Genomic DNA, 16,687 nt, shown 5'->3' on the forward strand with positions numbered 1-16,687 from the left:
CCAGATTCAACAGCACAGAGCTCTAGTTAATAACATAGTAGAAATATATTCTTTTGATCAAGTTTAGGTATGTTACACAGAAGCACGCTGGAGAATCATCATTGACTTGGAGTATGAAGTCCACGTGGAATGACTCTTTAAAACAAGCCAAATGAGCCTTTCTTGTAAGTATTTCTTTTGTTCCTCTAGCAGCATAAGGCAAGTAAGGGCTTCCAAATAACTTTTAATATTAATTGTACCTGGTTGCTTTTCTCACTAACGCAAATAGTGCTCATCACTCTTTATGCAACCTACATCCCTTTGAGCCCCAGTTCCATAATTGGCTTTGTTGATTTTGAGCTTTTTTTTTTTTTTAATAGCTTCACTTTAATTGCTGAAAGGAAACGTTACTGACTTCAGCAAGGTTATCTGTTGGCTTTATTATAACTTACAAGTTTACGTGATTCTGCCTTGTTTACTTGAGAACAATTGATTGTTACTTTTTCTGATGTGATTGCTGTTTGTACATAGTCTCCATGCCTAGTCTAAATTCATCTGTTGATTCCTTGCTGTAGTCAAAGTAAGGACATTAGTGAATCGATTTCCAGTCACTTTCTTTAAGACAGCATCCTGGCTGCATGCTGCTGCAACAGCATCCTCTGCTGTCAGCATGCTAAAATCAAAATGCTTTGAAAGGGCAGAAACAAGTTGGTTTTCTGGGTGATGCTGGAACCAAACTGCATGCTGACCTTTCCTTGGCTATAGTGGGAAGAAACTCGCTACCTAAGTACTAAACCCTTTCTTGACTATGATACAGGAGAGCAGTGGCCTGTTAGATGTTTTTAATGATAGTGCTGCTTACAGAGCCTGCACTGAGCTGTCTTTATTTAATCTGCAATCACAAGTGCCCAGCAGCTCCCTGGGTCACTCAGACACGTTGGCTGCACTCTGTTCTTTTTGCTTGCCACAGAGACATCTGGAATGTTATTCTGCAGCCAATGTCAGGGGCAGTTCTCACCAACTGAGTTTTTCCTGAAGCTGAGGCTTCAATAGGAAAATTAGCAGTGTTTTTGCCTAAGTAGCAGGAAAGACAAAGCAGCAGCCATTTCAAAAAGGTAAGCTTTAATTGTTTTAAAAAATACCTATGTATTAGTAAGCAGTTCTACTACACAGCCACAGGCCTATGGGAACAACCACACATCTGCGAGATGCAAATAACACCAGAGCTCTTATAACTACAACCAGCCTGCTTAAAGGGGCTAAGTGATACCTGCAGCTTCTGGTTCATTTGGACCATTTCAAGGGGAAAATGATTCACTCCCTTACCTACTATCAGACCCATGGCTTCTGAAAAGTGTGATTCTTTGCTCAAGGGTAACCAAGAGCTCTTTTCAGACCTGGTGCTGGTAATGCTGTGCTGATGTTGAAGTACCAAGGCCAGTCTGAAATACAGACTGATATTTAAATACTTATATCAATGCAAGTTGAATAGCTTATATAAATACCATTCAAGTGATTTTTTTTTCCCCTTCCTTCACAATTCAGAGGCCTCTCAGTATGAAGTGGTTCTAGATGTCTGAATTGCAACATTCAGGGGGAAAGATGTGAGGAAATCATAACGTAAAATAAGTGGAGGCTGAACCTACTACCTACAGTGTAGAGGAAAGGACTCTGTTCTTATGTTTCTATCTGACAGCAAGACAAACAGCTTTATTTGTAAGAACCCCAAGACAGGAAAGAGGAGGAGAACACTGGGTCCCACTCTGTGAGAACATTTATCCTGGCTTCAGCGTACAGTATGTTCTAGAAGGGCTTAAAATAGTGTATCATAAATAAAAATGAAGAATAACAACCTAATAATGAACCAGCCTAAGGCACCTGTTTATTTTAACCACAATTAGTCATTTCCATTTGAATGGCATGCTGCATTAAGCAGGATCTGAAATCCCAGTTCACTGCCATTATGCCATTCTGTGATATCAATACATTCCAGTCCCTCCAAAAAAAAACGAAACAAAACAACAAAAAAATCCAACCACCAGTGTGTTGTTATCTCCTACCATCACCAGACCATTAGCTTGGGGTGAGAAGGAACAAAAAAAAAAAAAAAAAAAAAAAAAAACAAACAACAAAACAGCGACTAATGTAGAAGTTACAGCTGTGATGAGAGAATTTAGGGTAGTTAGCATGCTATGTAATGCAAGAGGACTTTTGCCCTGTTTCAGAAACCACTCCCTTTCTCCCTCCCAAAGCATGGCTGTCCTTTGCCCCATGAGGGCCACTGCTTCTATAGGAACTTCTTGCCAATGAACTTTGGCACTTAAAATGGAAGAAGTGTCTTAGCAACACTGCTTTACTTGGTGAGCTTGTACAGTAAAGCTACTTTGTTGAAAAAGTGATAGAACCTCCTTTTGCCCTTCAGAATGCTGGGTAGGAGGGCTCATTTCCTCTGACAGATGTCATGATTAGCTCTAACTACTTAAGTAACTACTTAATTTAAGCTAGTAAAGCATGTGTTAGTATGTGTCTAGGATGAGTCTGAAATCTAATTCAGTATAATGCCTCCCTCCTAGCATCTGCTATTGTTCTCAATTGTATTTGGCTCAGTGCTGCTTGCCCTACACTTGCAGCGAGATTTTCTCATGATTTAAATGTCTGATGCTGTATATCACCTACTGAGATTTAAAAAACCTGGCATTTATTTCTCCTCTGAGCTTTACCCTCTACTCCAGATAGTAAAAAAAAATAATAATAATTCATTACTTAATTACATGTGTCTAGTGCAACTAAAGATGCAACTGTGAAGCTCTTGCTCTTTCCTGTAATTGCTGTACTAGGAAGGCAATAGGAGAAAGAAATATACCAGCCTGTTTACTGTGGCACTGGGTAGACATGGTTTCTAGAATCACTATTTAACCTGCCCTCTGATCACTTACAACCAACCAGAGACATCATACCAAGAGATTAAAGGCACCACTGTAAAGGCAAAGTACTTTAACTGGAAAAAAAAGATCTTACAGTACTTGTCAATATCCTACCTTATGGCATTCTTTTCTTCCTCTTTTAAAATATATCAAATAACCCCCCTCCAGCTGCCAGTATTCAAAAAAGCACTATTAATTTCCAAGGAGGGGATTTAAAACGTCTGTACTTAATTCAAAGTAAAACAGTTAGTTAGCTCCTGAACAGATAAAACTCAGTGAAACTGGTTCAAAGGCTAGGAAGCAAAACCGGCCTGTTAAACAGGCCTTAGTGGTACAAGCTATAGCCATTCTTTTGTATTTCATACTGCTCTGTCAAGGATTTTCTGTGTGCAACATCAAGTAAAAGCAGTATCTATTGTATTAAGAAAAGAGACTGCGGATGAAGAGTTCATTTGCAAAGAAACAAACGAGGAAGGTTTAGGATAGAGAAGTCTTTTTGTTCTGTTTTCTGTTTGGATACTTCTGACTTCCTTCCAAGAAAGGCTATAGAGAAACAAAATTACAAGAGCAACGTGAGCTGTAACTATTAAGCTGGGATGCAACATGAACGTTACTTTTAAAGTAACCTGCTTGCTTTGTTGCTGCTGCACCCATGCTGGCTGACAACCGAAGACCTAGTTTCTGAAAAGCAGAGGTTAAATAAACGTTAAATGATCAAGCCAAGAGGTTCTGCTTGCTGTCTCACCGCCCTGATGTTCTGACAGCTTGTGAACGAGGTGCTGTAATGCAGTTTGTTAGAAAAACTTTGAGGCTTTGAAACTTCCATGACAAGGTTTGTTCCTCTTTTGTTCAGCAAAAGAATTACTAATACCAAAGAGAACAAAAAGTCATCAACAGCTGATCACAGCTAAATTACACAGAAAATGAAAAAAATTGTTGGAAAGTAGTTTCAGGTTTTTTTTTTTAATATCTGAAGGAAATTAAGTCACAGCAATATGATGTATGCCAAACTTCCCCAGAGGTCTTCACTGTAGACAGCGTGTTAGAATTGAAGTGGAAGCTAGAAGGCATAGAGGTGGTGAGTCACTTTTATACCATGGGTGTCAATCTAAAAACATAACCTTTCCTGAATGAAAAACAAAACCCACCAAAACTGGCAGTTTAAGCAAGTGTTTTCCCCTGTAGAAAAAGCATTCCAAGTCCTGAAAAGCAAGACTGGGAGCAACTGTTTGGATACAGATCACGAGAACATAATCCAGTTAAGTTCATACCAACGAACTGTGCAATAAATCTTGTGCCTCTGATCCCACATCTCACTGAAAATTCTGAATCCACAGCAAGCAAAACTACTCCTTTGCTGCAGATAGCCTTCAAGAAAAAAATGCTAAGCTCTTTCCTTGCAGAGGGACACAATCCATAAGGAGTCTACTTGGGGAACACTCGCTTCACTTGTTTTAAGAAGAATTAGCAGGTGAGACATCAGAGGTTCAGGTGCTGTCTCACTGTATAAAATGCTATGGTAAAGGTATAACACCAGCTACAGTTTGCATCTCTACAAACTGCAGAAAGGCTCTAAGGTGCTGAAGTCCCTTACGGTAGAGGGAGCAACTAAGTAGCTATAATGGTAGTTCATGAAAGAACAGTTAGCTTAAAGCTGATGCTGCTACTGGCTAAAGGATTTTGGACAAAGTACTATGTCACACCTACAACCCATAGTTCCATTCTTGGACTTTGCGTGGCAAAAGGGTTACCACTCACAGGCATAGACTTTCTGGAGGAAACCTCTGGCCCTGTATAAACTGAATCCTGCTCAGTGGTCTGTCCAGGTAGAAAAAGGCTTGCTGTTAGCCATTGCTTCCAGCCAGTTAGTAACACCAAACTCCAGAGGAACCTCCTGTAAGCCTTAAAGTCATTCCAGCTGGAAGGTTACATACTGCTCTCTCTCTCATATTCAACGAGGAGGCAGTTCTGAAGGATGCTTGACAAAGGAGAAGTGGCAGACAGTGTTGAAACAAAGGAATGGCAAGTACTGTCTGCTACAAAGGAAGAGCTAGTGACATTAGTTAGGGCATACTTCTTCAAAGTAATCCTGCCCAGCATCATCTGAACTGAGGCTGGAGAGCATAGCAACTGCAAGGGGGCTCAGTGATGTTGGATCCTCTTCAATGTGAGGACATCTTGCTGGTTTGAAGATATCCCAAATCAGCAGATTCAATACAACTGAAAATCAGAGGAAGCAGAAGGAGGGACGAAGTAGAAATAGTGCTCTTTTCCAGCTGTGAGATAGGCAGGTATAGTCTCATAGACTGTTTGTACCTTAAATGCTGGAGATGAAACAGTACCACTCTGGTAAGCAAAGTCATAAGATCCTATAGCACCTCCTTATCCCAAATTTGTTTCAGCCATTGATGAGGAAGGGTGGCTTTCTTCCACTTCAGCTGCTAAAAGTTGGGTGAGGAGTGTTTAAAGGAGTCCTGGTCTTCATCATTTGTTTAACTGTCCTCACCTGTAAACATGGTGGGACAGGAGATGTTTTATGATACTGGGACACTAACAGCCTGTGCTGAAGCTCTCTTCAGTCAAGTGGAAAAGGGAATGACAGTAGAGTTTTCCAGCCAAGTCTTGAGAGCTCAGCAGCAGCATTTCACATTGGTCCCCATCAGACAAAGTGCTTTCCTGAAGTCTTCAGCCCTCATGCATCCAGAGTAGGCAAAAACCTAGCTCACTGGCACCAGTGAGGGTTGGTGCAGAGATGCCACTGGTCCTATCTAAACAAAACAAAACACACAAGTGAAAAAGAATAGGAGATGAAAACAAACAAACAAAAAACCCGGAGTGGGTACTCCTTGGGGAAATCAAGGGGGTAAAAATAGAATCACATTTTCTTTTAAATTATAAATACTTTCCATATAAAGTTATTAAATAAAATGAGATCCATCCAGTGGCCGTGGTGAGTTCCAGTGATGCTCCTAAGCAATGTCTGGTAGTCTGTAAAAAGTGATCTTTGCTCTCCATTTCTCTTCCTCTTGGTTTAAGTACAGCAGGGGTTGTCAATGACTAGCATAACATCAATGCCATATACTTCCAGTAGGTCCATAAGAAAACTTCGATCCCCCTGGGGATCCAGGCCCATGCCTCGTGCGTGGTCAGCTGTCAGGGTCTTGTCCTGGCTGGCTGACACCTCCATCAGTGTCTGAAATATGCGGTTGTTCTGCTCCATAAAAAACCTATAGGATAAAGTCAGCTGAGATGATGGCAGTGAACCCCCAAAAGACAGCATATTTACCAAACAGGCAACAGAGCACCAAAACTGCGTTTAGGCCATTGTGATCTTACATCCTACTATCTTTGTGATACTGTAGTAGTTTTCTATCCATCCAACTTTTAATTTACAGTGATGCATCTATCTGGCTGATTTGCAGTAGCCATTTACCTCCTCAGAAGAAAGCAACCTTGTAAGCTAACATGTATCTTGTGGTAACTAAGTGGGTACATCAGACCTATGTCTCTCAGAGAGCAAAGGAGGAAACAAATGTTTTTATCCATCTAGCATGCCACTGAGTAAATAATTCTCCATTATAGGAAGAGAGCACAGCAGTAAGAGCTACTTCTTACCTAGGGTTTTCCTAGGAATATGCAAGGCTTTGCAAAAAGAGTTCTTACTGCACTGTGCAGCATTGACACTAAGTTCTGTCCTGATGGTCTAACACATTTTCATTCTATAATTTCTCAGCAGCTGCATACTGTGACACAGTAGCAGCAGGCAGTGAAAAGCTTCAGAGGTGTTACAGGTGTGGTTTCCATCTAATTTTCTACCTCACACTCTACACCCCGTTCTGGTTCCTCTGTTTCCCATTTACAGAGCCTGCTGCACAAGTGGGCTGATTCTCCACTCTCAGGTCTTACCTCTGCACTGTACCTCCCCCACAGACGTTGGTGCTTTCCCAAATCAAATGTTTCTGGCATGAGAAGTTGTATGGTTTTTCATACATAGAATATAGAAGTTGTATATTTTCAGAACTGGGAGGGAATTCTTGCATTTCTGATTACATTTTCAAAATTTCCTTTCCCCTTCTAGCATTTAAGAGACCCCAGTGGAGACAAACATGGCTGTTTTTGCCTTCTCAAATTGCAAGGAAGATGATCTGAAGAATAAGAACCAGTTTGGCTCTTGGATTCTCCAGAGAACACGGAATTACACTGACCATGGTGTTTCATAATATGCTAAGCTAGCACAACATGAAATTAGTGAAATGTGTTTCTTAATCCCAACAGCAACCAACTAAGCATTAAGAGTAGCCACTCACAAGATGAAAAGATCCTCTTCACAGGAGCTACAGTCCTCACCCACCTCTTGAGAATACATTAACATCTGCCTGAGAGAAGGGAGACAGATTAAATGCACGTACCTCCAGTGAACCCGAAAGCATTACAAGCAAACAGTTAACACCAAAGACTTCACATCTGTTTCTTGGAGACAGTCCAGTTAGCACCACTGCCCAATATGTGAGGCAACAAGGTAGTCTTTATAAGGCATTGGGCTAGAAGTCATGGTGTAAGGGTAATATTTTCACTTCTGCTATTGATCAGCAATACATCACAACCTCTGCTTCTCCTGCTTTCTATCTGCTTCACCAGTTCACTGGTGGAGTGATTATACTTGTGCAGAGTACCCAGGGACTCTCATACTAGTCAGCTACAGTGGAACCAGAGTCTCAGAAGCAGTACAAAATTTGAATAACATTAAGACATCTTACATCACATTCCTGTCAGAACCAGGACCACTCAGATCTCTGTTATTACCTCTGGTCATTAAGCCGTCGGTATTTCTCCTTGTCAGCACTGTTAATTTTCAGGAGTGGTTGCAGATGCTCGTGATGTGTTTTCACATTCTGGTTGTCTACGTAGACATCATAGAGATCCCGTTTCTCCTCAAAGATCTTTTCTGTTGTACCTGCCAAAATCAGACAGGATTTTTCAGAACAGCATATTGCTTTCCCTGCAGCCCAGCTGCTCTCTCCTGCTTTTGTATATAGTTAATCCTAGCATGTCTCATCTCTCCAGTTTTAATCTACAGCTTGGAATCTCTAGATATTTTGCAGCCTGAAATTAAAAAAGGTCTGCCAAATCCATCATACTTACAAGCCACATATGATACTTCTGTCTCCAGCATTTCTATGTCTGCCACATTCACATAGAAGAATGGTTTGGATTCTGGGACAGTTCCTCCAAGACCAGGTAGAGAAACGTTGGCAAGGCAACAGCAGCAGTACACTGCAGATGAGAGAAGTAAGCGCTGAGATGCTTTCAGTATTCCCTGCAAGGGCATTATGAACCCTGCTTACTCAGTTCTCCCACATGCTCTTATGTAAACAGTGGTTAGAGCTTTGAAACGCCCCCTGGACACCAGAAAATCTCAAGTGGGAACATCCTATTTTGGATAGGAAATAATCAGTTCTCCCATCAGAATCCCATGTTCCAGATTCCACAAATTCATTCAGCAGTCTTATTTTCCAGTGTTTGATAGTGCCAGGTATGCCCTTAGCCCAAAGACCTGAAGAAAAGTGTTTTGTAAAAAAAATAGATACATTCAAGGCAAACTTTATCCCCCGCAAAAAATGGCTGTGATGGATTTTTAAGACCTGCGTGACGTCTCTCCCCTCAGTACCCACAGGCAATTTGGCAGCTCTTTAGCCTACTGTATAGCTCTGTGGTGTCCCTGGAAACATACCTCTATAGCAGACAACTCCAACTGGGGGTGGTGAAAATATCAATATGCGCTTGCGCAGCAGGGCAAACTTCCAGAGGACAAGAATCTGCTCACCAAAGAATTTGATGAACTGAGACATACAGCCAGCAGGGTGTGTGATCTGCAGGTGGAGGGAAAGGGAAGAGAACAGCTTAGAGGTTACAAAGGGATACATGCACAGATGCTAAGTCTAAATGTGGGAGCAATACTAGCACATGGCAATGACAGAGAACTGCAGCTTGTAATAGCCCAAGTCAGTCTCATCTAAAACAGCCTGCAGAGTGCTGGAGTGACTTCTTACATAAAGAAGTACAAGACACCAGTAAAGAGCAGCAGCACAGTGCATGTTCCCACAAACCTCAGAGTCCCTGCCTCACCTTCATCTCAGGGTACATGTATCTGTGGATGGATGGCAGCCAGTGGACCGGTTGCTGGGAGGTGGTGGTGCCCTTGCTATCAGGGAGAACACCTTTCTTGTCATCATAGAATGCCTCTAGATGGGAGTAGTGCCCTGGCATCTCCAGCTGGTGTCTGGAAGAGAAACGAAAGAGATCTGTAGTGCCTCCAAACTCTATTTATTCAATCCCTTGCCCCAAGCCAGTATCTGCTTTTGGATGTAGCAAAGGAGTCTCAGGTGCCTCAGTTGCACAGACAATCTAGAAGGGCAGTCTGTGCATGAAGAATAACACCAGCTTTCTGTGCAATGAACAAGCAGGATTGAAGCAGACAGTGAACTGATTTATGCATAGGACTGATCCTCTCTCAAAACGTGGTCAGGTAGAATCAGCTTTCCTTTCTACCAAACCCATTTGCCTGACCCACTGACCAGCCCACTGAACACAGCTGAGGCAAGCACTGAGCCAGAATTACAATGACAGGCTTAGAAGCCTCTTGTGAGGTCTCAATAAAATAGTTTTCAGAAGGACAAGAGAGAAACTTGTCCTCTCAACAAGAGGACACTAACTTCTTGCCCTTTCCCCTACAGGTTACATTCCCACAGTGCTTCAGAAGAAGTAGGGTTTGGATAGCATTTGATAGCCTGCTAACAGTGAAGACACTGCTGCTAAATCACTTCCTTCATCCCTTCTCCGTTGTGATCTGTAAACCCTCTCTGCTGAACCAGACATTCAGCAAAGTTATAACTCAGCATTCCACTCGAGTTCTCACACATCTAAGACTGCCCTCCACTGAGGCAATGCTACCTTTCCCAGGTGGTGAGCAGCCAGTTCCATCCCCAAGGAAACTTACCTGACCTGGTTCTCCAGGAAGTGCATGTACCTATAAAGCAGGGTGTAAGAAGGAGACAGAATCCCCACAGACTTCATACGGGCACCACGCTCTAACTCACTCTCCACAGGCATGTTGGCAAAGCAGGCCAGGCCAAAACAGAGCCCTTTCCGGAAATAACTGAGGACAAACATTTCACAGAAGAGTTAATGTTAAAAGAAGGGAAGGGAATGAAAGAAAGGTATCCTACCAGCAAAAATACTGATTTTTTGGAACATAGTTCCTTCTTTAAGAAAACCCCCAAAATCTCACTGTGCTATCTGAAGGGTTGAGAGCTGGCCCTCAACAGGACTGGACCATGGAAGAGTAGAGTTTCTAGTGCTGCTACCACCAGCACCCCTACCAACCACATCACAACATGGCAGCAAGGAGGGAAAGAACTTGAAAGACCAATAGGGGAGGCAGGACCCAATCGACACAGTGCTGTTCTTAAGAAGAGCCTGGAACGCATGAAGTCTAGCTACTTCATCATATTTTGGGTGCCAGCATGTGGAAGCATACTCCAGCTGAGTGCAAATCTACATGCCTTTGAGAAAGTAACAGTTACTCCTGACCAAAAGGAACAGTAACAGTGCAATTCATTGCGAAACACTGCTGCATTGCAACAGTGGGCTAGTAAAAGCATGAGAATGCAGAACTGGCCATCAGTCTTTCCACTGTAGGAAGAAACCAGGGGTGAAGAAAGTGACTGAGGACTGTTTATCACAGTTAAAGGATCCTAAAGTGCTGACAGAATTAAGAACCATAGAATTTCTAAGTTCTGATCCTGCAAACTTCTTCCTATTTTACTTCTGCCATTCTCTCTCCTTCACCGTAGGTCTCTGCTGATTATCTGAACGTTTGCAATGCAGTATGATTTGCCCAATAAGCATTAACATTTGCACACCCGTGAGAAGCTGGTTGACCTCCACAGCATGCTGTCGTGCAGATCCCATACAGCCAGCTGGTACTGGATACAATATTGAGTGTATCTGAACAGTATCTGGCTTAGTGCAGCACAGGTCAGCAGCACAGCAGTGCAGGAGTTCAACTTCATAGGTGGTGTTTTTCTTGCATGTTGTGAGTTAAGGGTGGTGATGTAAATGTAGAGCCAAGAGAAGGAAGAAGTAACCCAGCTCAGGCATACTCACATGAAGTCTGACTGGATTTTGTGGGACCCACTTGCCATGGATTTGAATTCCACGCCTTCCAAATCAATATCTTGTGGTAAACACCATTCCACCATGTTGCCTGCAAATAAGCACATTTATTTGGGTGCTCATTAGTGAAAGGTCAACACCAGCAATAGCCAGCTGTTGCAGAACTATGCTGGTAATGCTGAAATAACACTGCTCTAGAACTCCCTCTGTCCTGGACAGAGGCTGCAATACTGTACTCCACTCTACTGTATCTCTTGCAAACTTCACTTTTTGCAGCACAACACCCAGGTATTAGAGAACTGTTTTGGAGCTTAGTGCTGTTTTGTGTGTTTATCCTTTATGCACTTTGTCACAGAGCAGCTACCACTCTACCTTGCCAGTTACTCTGATAGTGGACAAGCTATAATATTGATACAGAAAGAACCCTATGTGTAGACTGCTGGTCCATAGGATGAGTTTATGTGATCATAACATCAGTATCTTCCTGTGGCTATGCAGGATAGGACTGCCCCTACCTAAGCCAGCATCCTAATCATCACTACTCTCTGGAATTTCTTCTTTTTTTTTCAGGGTAGGAAGAGATCCAGGCACTGCATGTTTGTACATGCAACAATAACCAAACAAAAAAAAGCACACAGGTTACATGTTAGATAAAGATTATCACACTGATGTCACCTGACAACCCAGCCAGACAGCATGCAGTTGTTCAGTGGAGAGGGCCACCTAAAGAGCCCAGTCCTGGAACAGATGGTATCAGAGAATTTGTAACAGGTCTCTAGAGCTGCCTTGCCATGGTATTCACCATGAGTAAAAATGGGTCCTTCTTAGGCTTTCCCATTACAGCCCTTCAGAGATTATCTTGTTCACCTGGACACTCTTACTGCAACAACACATCCTCTAGGTTCTGCCACTAGTAGCTGAAACATGAATTTGAAATAATTCAGCAACTTAGTTTTAAAAAACAAAGGAAATAAAGGATACTTGCTTAAAGCAATGGCACAGGCACTTATGGGGACAAGCATCCCCCTACAGAGACATTGCATACATTTGGAAGGGCTCTACACTTAGCCAAGGCTGTTAGAAATAGAGGCCTCTGATTTAAATATCTCTGAGACCTGTCTGCTGTGTTATTACTCATACTGCATAAGTACATGCATGCAAATTCGCATTGAGTTGAGCTGTTGACATTTAAATAGGCTATTTTTTCTCCCCACGGATATTGTATTTAGCAGACCTTCCCCAGCCCTGCCTGGCAAGGACTTCAAAGAAACAACAGCGTGGCACCAGGAGAGATGTGGTACCCAGGCTCTTCCTGCCCACAGGCACACAGCTCCCCATGGGCTGGCTGAGCCATGCAGCTCGTGCCATCCTGTGCTCCGCCACAACGCGCCTTTGCCTTTAACAAGAGTGAAAGGCTGGCAGAGGGAAGCGGTGACATCATGCCACTGCACGGTCCCCTGTAGGTTTTGCATATTATATATAGATGCTGGCTTTTGTTCTGTGGGGGTTTTGTTTTTTAAAGGCACAGGACCCTTCCTTGACAGAGTAAGGGAATGACTGTTGCCTCCTAACCACAAGGCTGTGGTTATTGCTAGATCCTCTTTTAAGGCTTGCACCACAGAGAATCACGCGTTGGTCATCAGCTCTATATTAATGTATCAACAAGCAAGAGATGGAGCAAAGGCAAGTAACTTCGTTTTGTCTATCAGAAGCTCTGCTGTCTGCCACGTACAGAGATGTTGGTGTGGACACAGCTCAGACAACCTGTGCGCTGCAACGCTAAGGAAGGAAAAGGCATCTTGAGTAGATTCTTATCTGCTGCATACCCACAAGACCTATTGCATGTCACATAGCTATTTATCCTGGGCTCTGTAGCTACAGGCTGACATCAACAGCCCACACCTGCGCTCCTGGCAGTTCCTCACACCGCCGTGCCCTATGAATGTACAGGCGACGTGGCAGCTGGAGAGCCAACGTGGAGATAAAAAGACTTGAAGTCAGTCTGGTGAAACAGAGCAAACAAAGGACACGGCGGCAACTGCCAGCCTGCATGAGAAACTGGAGGAGGGAGGAGAGGCACGCTGTAGAAAAACAGGAAGCATTTGCCTTCCCCTGCATAAAGCAGCTCTCGTGCGCGCAGGAAACTTTCCAAGTGAGATCTGAACTTGAGAAAAGCTTTGCCAGGAGACAAATCTGGAGATCTTGTGGGAGCTCTTCCAGCACCAGGTAGGTCAGAAACAGCACTCTCAGTTGCTGGCATGCAAAGTTAAGGATATTCTTCCAATTCTGCTTTTCTTCCCTCTCACCAATGACACCAGCACCTGATGGCTGCAGTAAAGTCACCACCCGGCCATCCTCACCAGTAGATGTTTCCCAAGGTCTTCAGGGTGCTGGTTCTTGACCTGCTTCTGTGTTGTACTGGGACAGGAGCTGCACCAGGTGAGACCTCACTGTGTTATGGCTCAGTTTCCCATGTGGAGGAAATGTGGAACAGAAAATCAGAACATTTACGTGTTTTCTGGTGGGAAACTGATTCCTTCTCTCACTTCTCCCTTATGTTTCCCATTACTCCTATCACCCATTAAGCCAACAGGCTGTGCAGGAACTCCACAAAGTTGACTATTATCTCCATCACAGAAAGAGGGCTAAGAAGGTTCAGCCTCTTTTCCAGTATTCCAGAAGAGTGAAAATGGCATTGAATTTGCTTCACCTTTTTTTTTTTTTTTTTTTTTTAATCTCCCTCTTAAAGCAAAATGTATTATCCTGTTTCCTTTTCTTACCTACCCAAGGCAGGTATGAGTGTAGGAGAGCATGTGGAGCCTAATGCCAAGTAGGTCACACCTACTGGATATGTCCCAGCAGCTGCCCAAGGTAATCTTGGGTCTTCCATTACTGCCTGCCCCAGAGAACAAAGGCACTGGGAAGTTCAGCACCTCACGGAAGCACCTTTTGACCGCAGTCTTTGTGGGGCTGTGTTGGCACAGACCAGGTGCTCACATTTTTTCAAGAGTTGAGAACATTCTCAACTCTTTACTCCCTTAAAGAGAGGGCTGCTACAGGGCAGGGAGCAAAAAGAAGGTAGCACGGTTGGCTCCTGGCCTGCCACCATTCTGCTCTCCTTGTAACAGGCACAAGGAGGTCTCTTGTCAGGTCCCACAGGTTCACCGTGCTGGAAGTGGGAAGAGCACTGCTGGGTTAGAGGCAGCCTCTGACTTCTGGGTTCGGCACACAAAGAGTCCCAGGGACACTGGAACCATATTAGTGAGTTGGCAACCCCATAACCTACCCCTGCGAGCCCAGGACGTGCACTTGACAGAAATACCAAGCTTGTGGTCCTCGAGCACTTTCAAATTTAGGAGGGAAGCTGCTAGAGCCTTTATTAGTGCAGTCACCACATGTTCCTTCTACAGGAAAAAGATCCCTCATGCTGTTGCTCCGGTATTTGAGTAGACATTGCCAGTTCTGCCTTTCATGTGCCTAAGCAGGCTTCCACAGGAGGGCTGCTGTGCTTTTCCTAAGCAGCATCAACCTGGTTTCAGATACAGTATGGATGATCTCCTTCAAGTCGCATGCAGGGACCAGGCACCCTTATGCACACTAAAGTGTACATGGTTGCACACATGACATGGTTGACTAGAAATTTCTTTCCAACGCCAGCAAGCTCCTCTCACTGCAGTTCTGTTTTGTTTTGGGTTTCCATCCTCCATGGGGCAGTTTGCCTGTGAAGCTGACATCTCAGTATGCTCCTCACCTGGTACTCCTTGTGTTCAGCACCAGCACTGTGTGGCAGCAGCACACCGACCCTCCCCAGGCACAGCAGCCTGTTCCTGGGCAGGTGACACCACACAAACTGCACATCAGATGTGAGAAGAGCTGTTGCCCAACTCTCCCTGGACTCTATTCAAAGCAACAGCTGGCCCAGACAAACTCCTGAGAAAGCCAAGCTTTCTGCCAACCAGGAAACCTCCCCAATTCATAGAAGGCATATGCTGTCAGATTGAGAGCAACCTGCCGCCACCATCCGCGCTCTGCTGTGTTTTGGGTACTTATGGGAAACACCTCCCTCCCCATCTCCAGTTTGAAAGGCAACAGCCAACCTCGTTCAGGGTTTTGCTGAGTCCCAAGCTTATGACCTCCAGACTCTCCCTGGGGCAGCACAAAATGGGTGATGTTTTGAGAGCCCTCGGGTGTCCCAGGGCACAGCAGCCAGAGGTTGGCAGCGTATGGACCAACCGCATCCTGGGGCTCCATTCTCCACGTTGTTTCTGTGGGCTGCAACTCCAGACAGGGTCAGCATTCACTTTCAGGGCCTCCTCTGAGCTCAGCCCCTCCGTCAACAAAACAACACAAAACCAAAACAAACCAGCATGCTTTACATCAGAATTATTTTGCTAGGAATTTCTTAAGCGTCCGTCAACAGAAAAAAAAAAAGAAAAAAAAAAAAGAGGACCGCATTTCCATGCCGGGCTGCGGGTGCGTCGCTGTGCCTCCCACGCTGCTCCCAAACTTCCTACTGGCCGTGCCCCACTCCTGCCAACACCCCAGGACCGCCGTGGGGCACAGCCACCGGCCGCACGTCCCCACGCAGCCGCCCGTACTTACGGACGCGCGAGGGTAGCGCGGCTCCGCCGGCACCCCCGGCAGCTCCACGGCGACGGGAGATGCTCCGCACCGCCACCTCCCCATCGACCCGCCGCGCCCGCCCGCGCTCACCCGTGCGGGGGTCGAAGGTGACCACGAAGACGGCCACGATCTGGTCCTCCTCCGCCTCCGCCCGCGGCGGCCCCGCCGCCTCCGCCTCGTCCTCTTCCTCCTCGCAGACCCACGGCGCAGCGCTCCAGCCGCCGCCGAGCCGCCGCCCGCCGACGCCGCCCGTCTCGGCCGCGGGCGGCGGCGCGGATACAGCCGGGCCCTCGGCCCAGAAGAGCAGCGGCGCCTCGTCCGCCCGCTCCACCATGGCCGCGCCGAGCCCAGCCGAGCAGCGCCGGCCGCCGGCGGGAGGCGGCTCCGGGGCGGGGCGCCGCGGGACACGCCTACAGGGGACGGGCGGGGCTTAGCGGCGGGGGTGGGCGGCGCTCCGTGCGGGCTCTCAAGAAGGTCCCGCTCCTCTGGGGAGCGTGGGACAGCTGGGGGCTGGCGATGCTGAGATGTATACGTTCGCATAGCGCATAGATGTGTGAAACGCGTTGTGGAGGAACGGGCGGAAGCAGTTGTGGATGCCCCATCCCTGGGGATGTTCAGAGCGAGGCCGTGGGCAGCCCGATCCGCTGGGTGGGCTTTAAGGTCCCCTCCAACCCAAGCCAGTCTGCGGTTCTGTGAGTTCAGCTCAAGACAGAAACACGGGGACACCAACACGCCCAAGGCACCCGCAGCGGCCAGCCTCAGTGTAATTACCACCCTCGTTATGCTACTACCATTAAGCTTAGCCCATTTCCCTGGGAGTTTCTGATTAATTGGATTACCCAATTAAGCAGGCTACAATTAAAGGGAAAGCATTGCCATAAAAGCTTTAACTGCCCGACTTTTTGCCTGCTGAGCAGCTCTGAGCATTCAATACTCCATGAAGAAACACAATGCAGTGTCACCAGTATTCATTTTTCTGTGACATC

At 45.5% G+C, this 16,687-nt stretch overlaps 1 protein-coding gene across 1 annotated transcript; it reads right to left on the reverse strand.

The window, feature by feature from the left end:
• Positions 1 to 5,222: 5,222 nt before the first annotated feature.
• DENND11 (DENN domain containing 11) lies at positions 5,223 to 16,037 on the reverse strand. Its single transcript, XM_031589805.2, has 9 exons — positions 15,792 to 16,037; positions 11,070 to 11,169; positions 9,901 to 10,059; positions 9,030 to 9,183; positions 8,635 to 8,773; positions 8,046 to 8,177; positions 7,707 to 7,857; positions 7,211 to 7,279; positions 5,223 to 6,130 (listed from the first exon to the last, which is right to left on the reverse strand). The coding sequence occupies exons 1-9, from the start codon at positions 16,033 to 16,035 to the stop codon at positions 5,935 to 5,937; spliced, it is 1,344 nt and encodes a 447-aa protein (XP_031445665.1). The 5' UTR covers positions 16,036 to 16,037; the 3' UTR covers positions 5,223 to 5,934.
• Positions 16,038 to 16,687: the final 650 nt, after the last annotated feature.

This window comes from Phasianus colchicus, chromosome 1, assembly GCF_987193195.1.
Source record: "Phasianus colchicus chromosome 1, bPhaCol1.hap1.1, whole genome shotgun sequence".
NCBI classification, from domain to species: Eukaryota; Metazoa; Chordata; class Aves; order Galliformes; family Phasianidae; genus Phasianus; species Phasianus colchicus.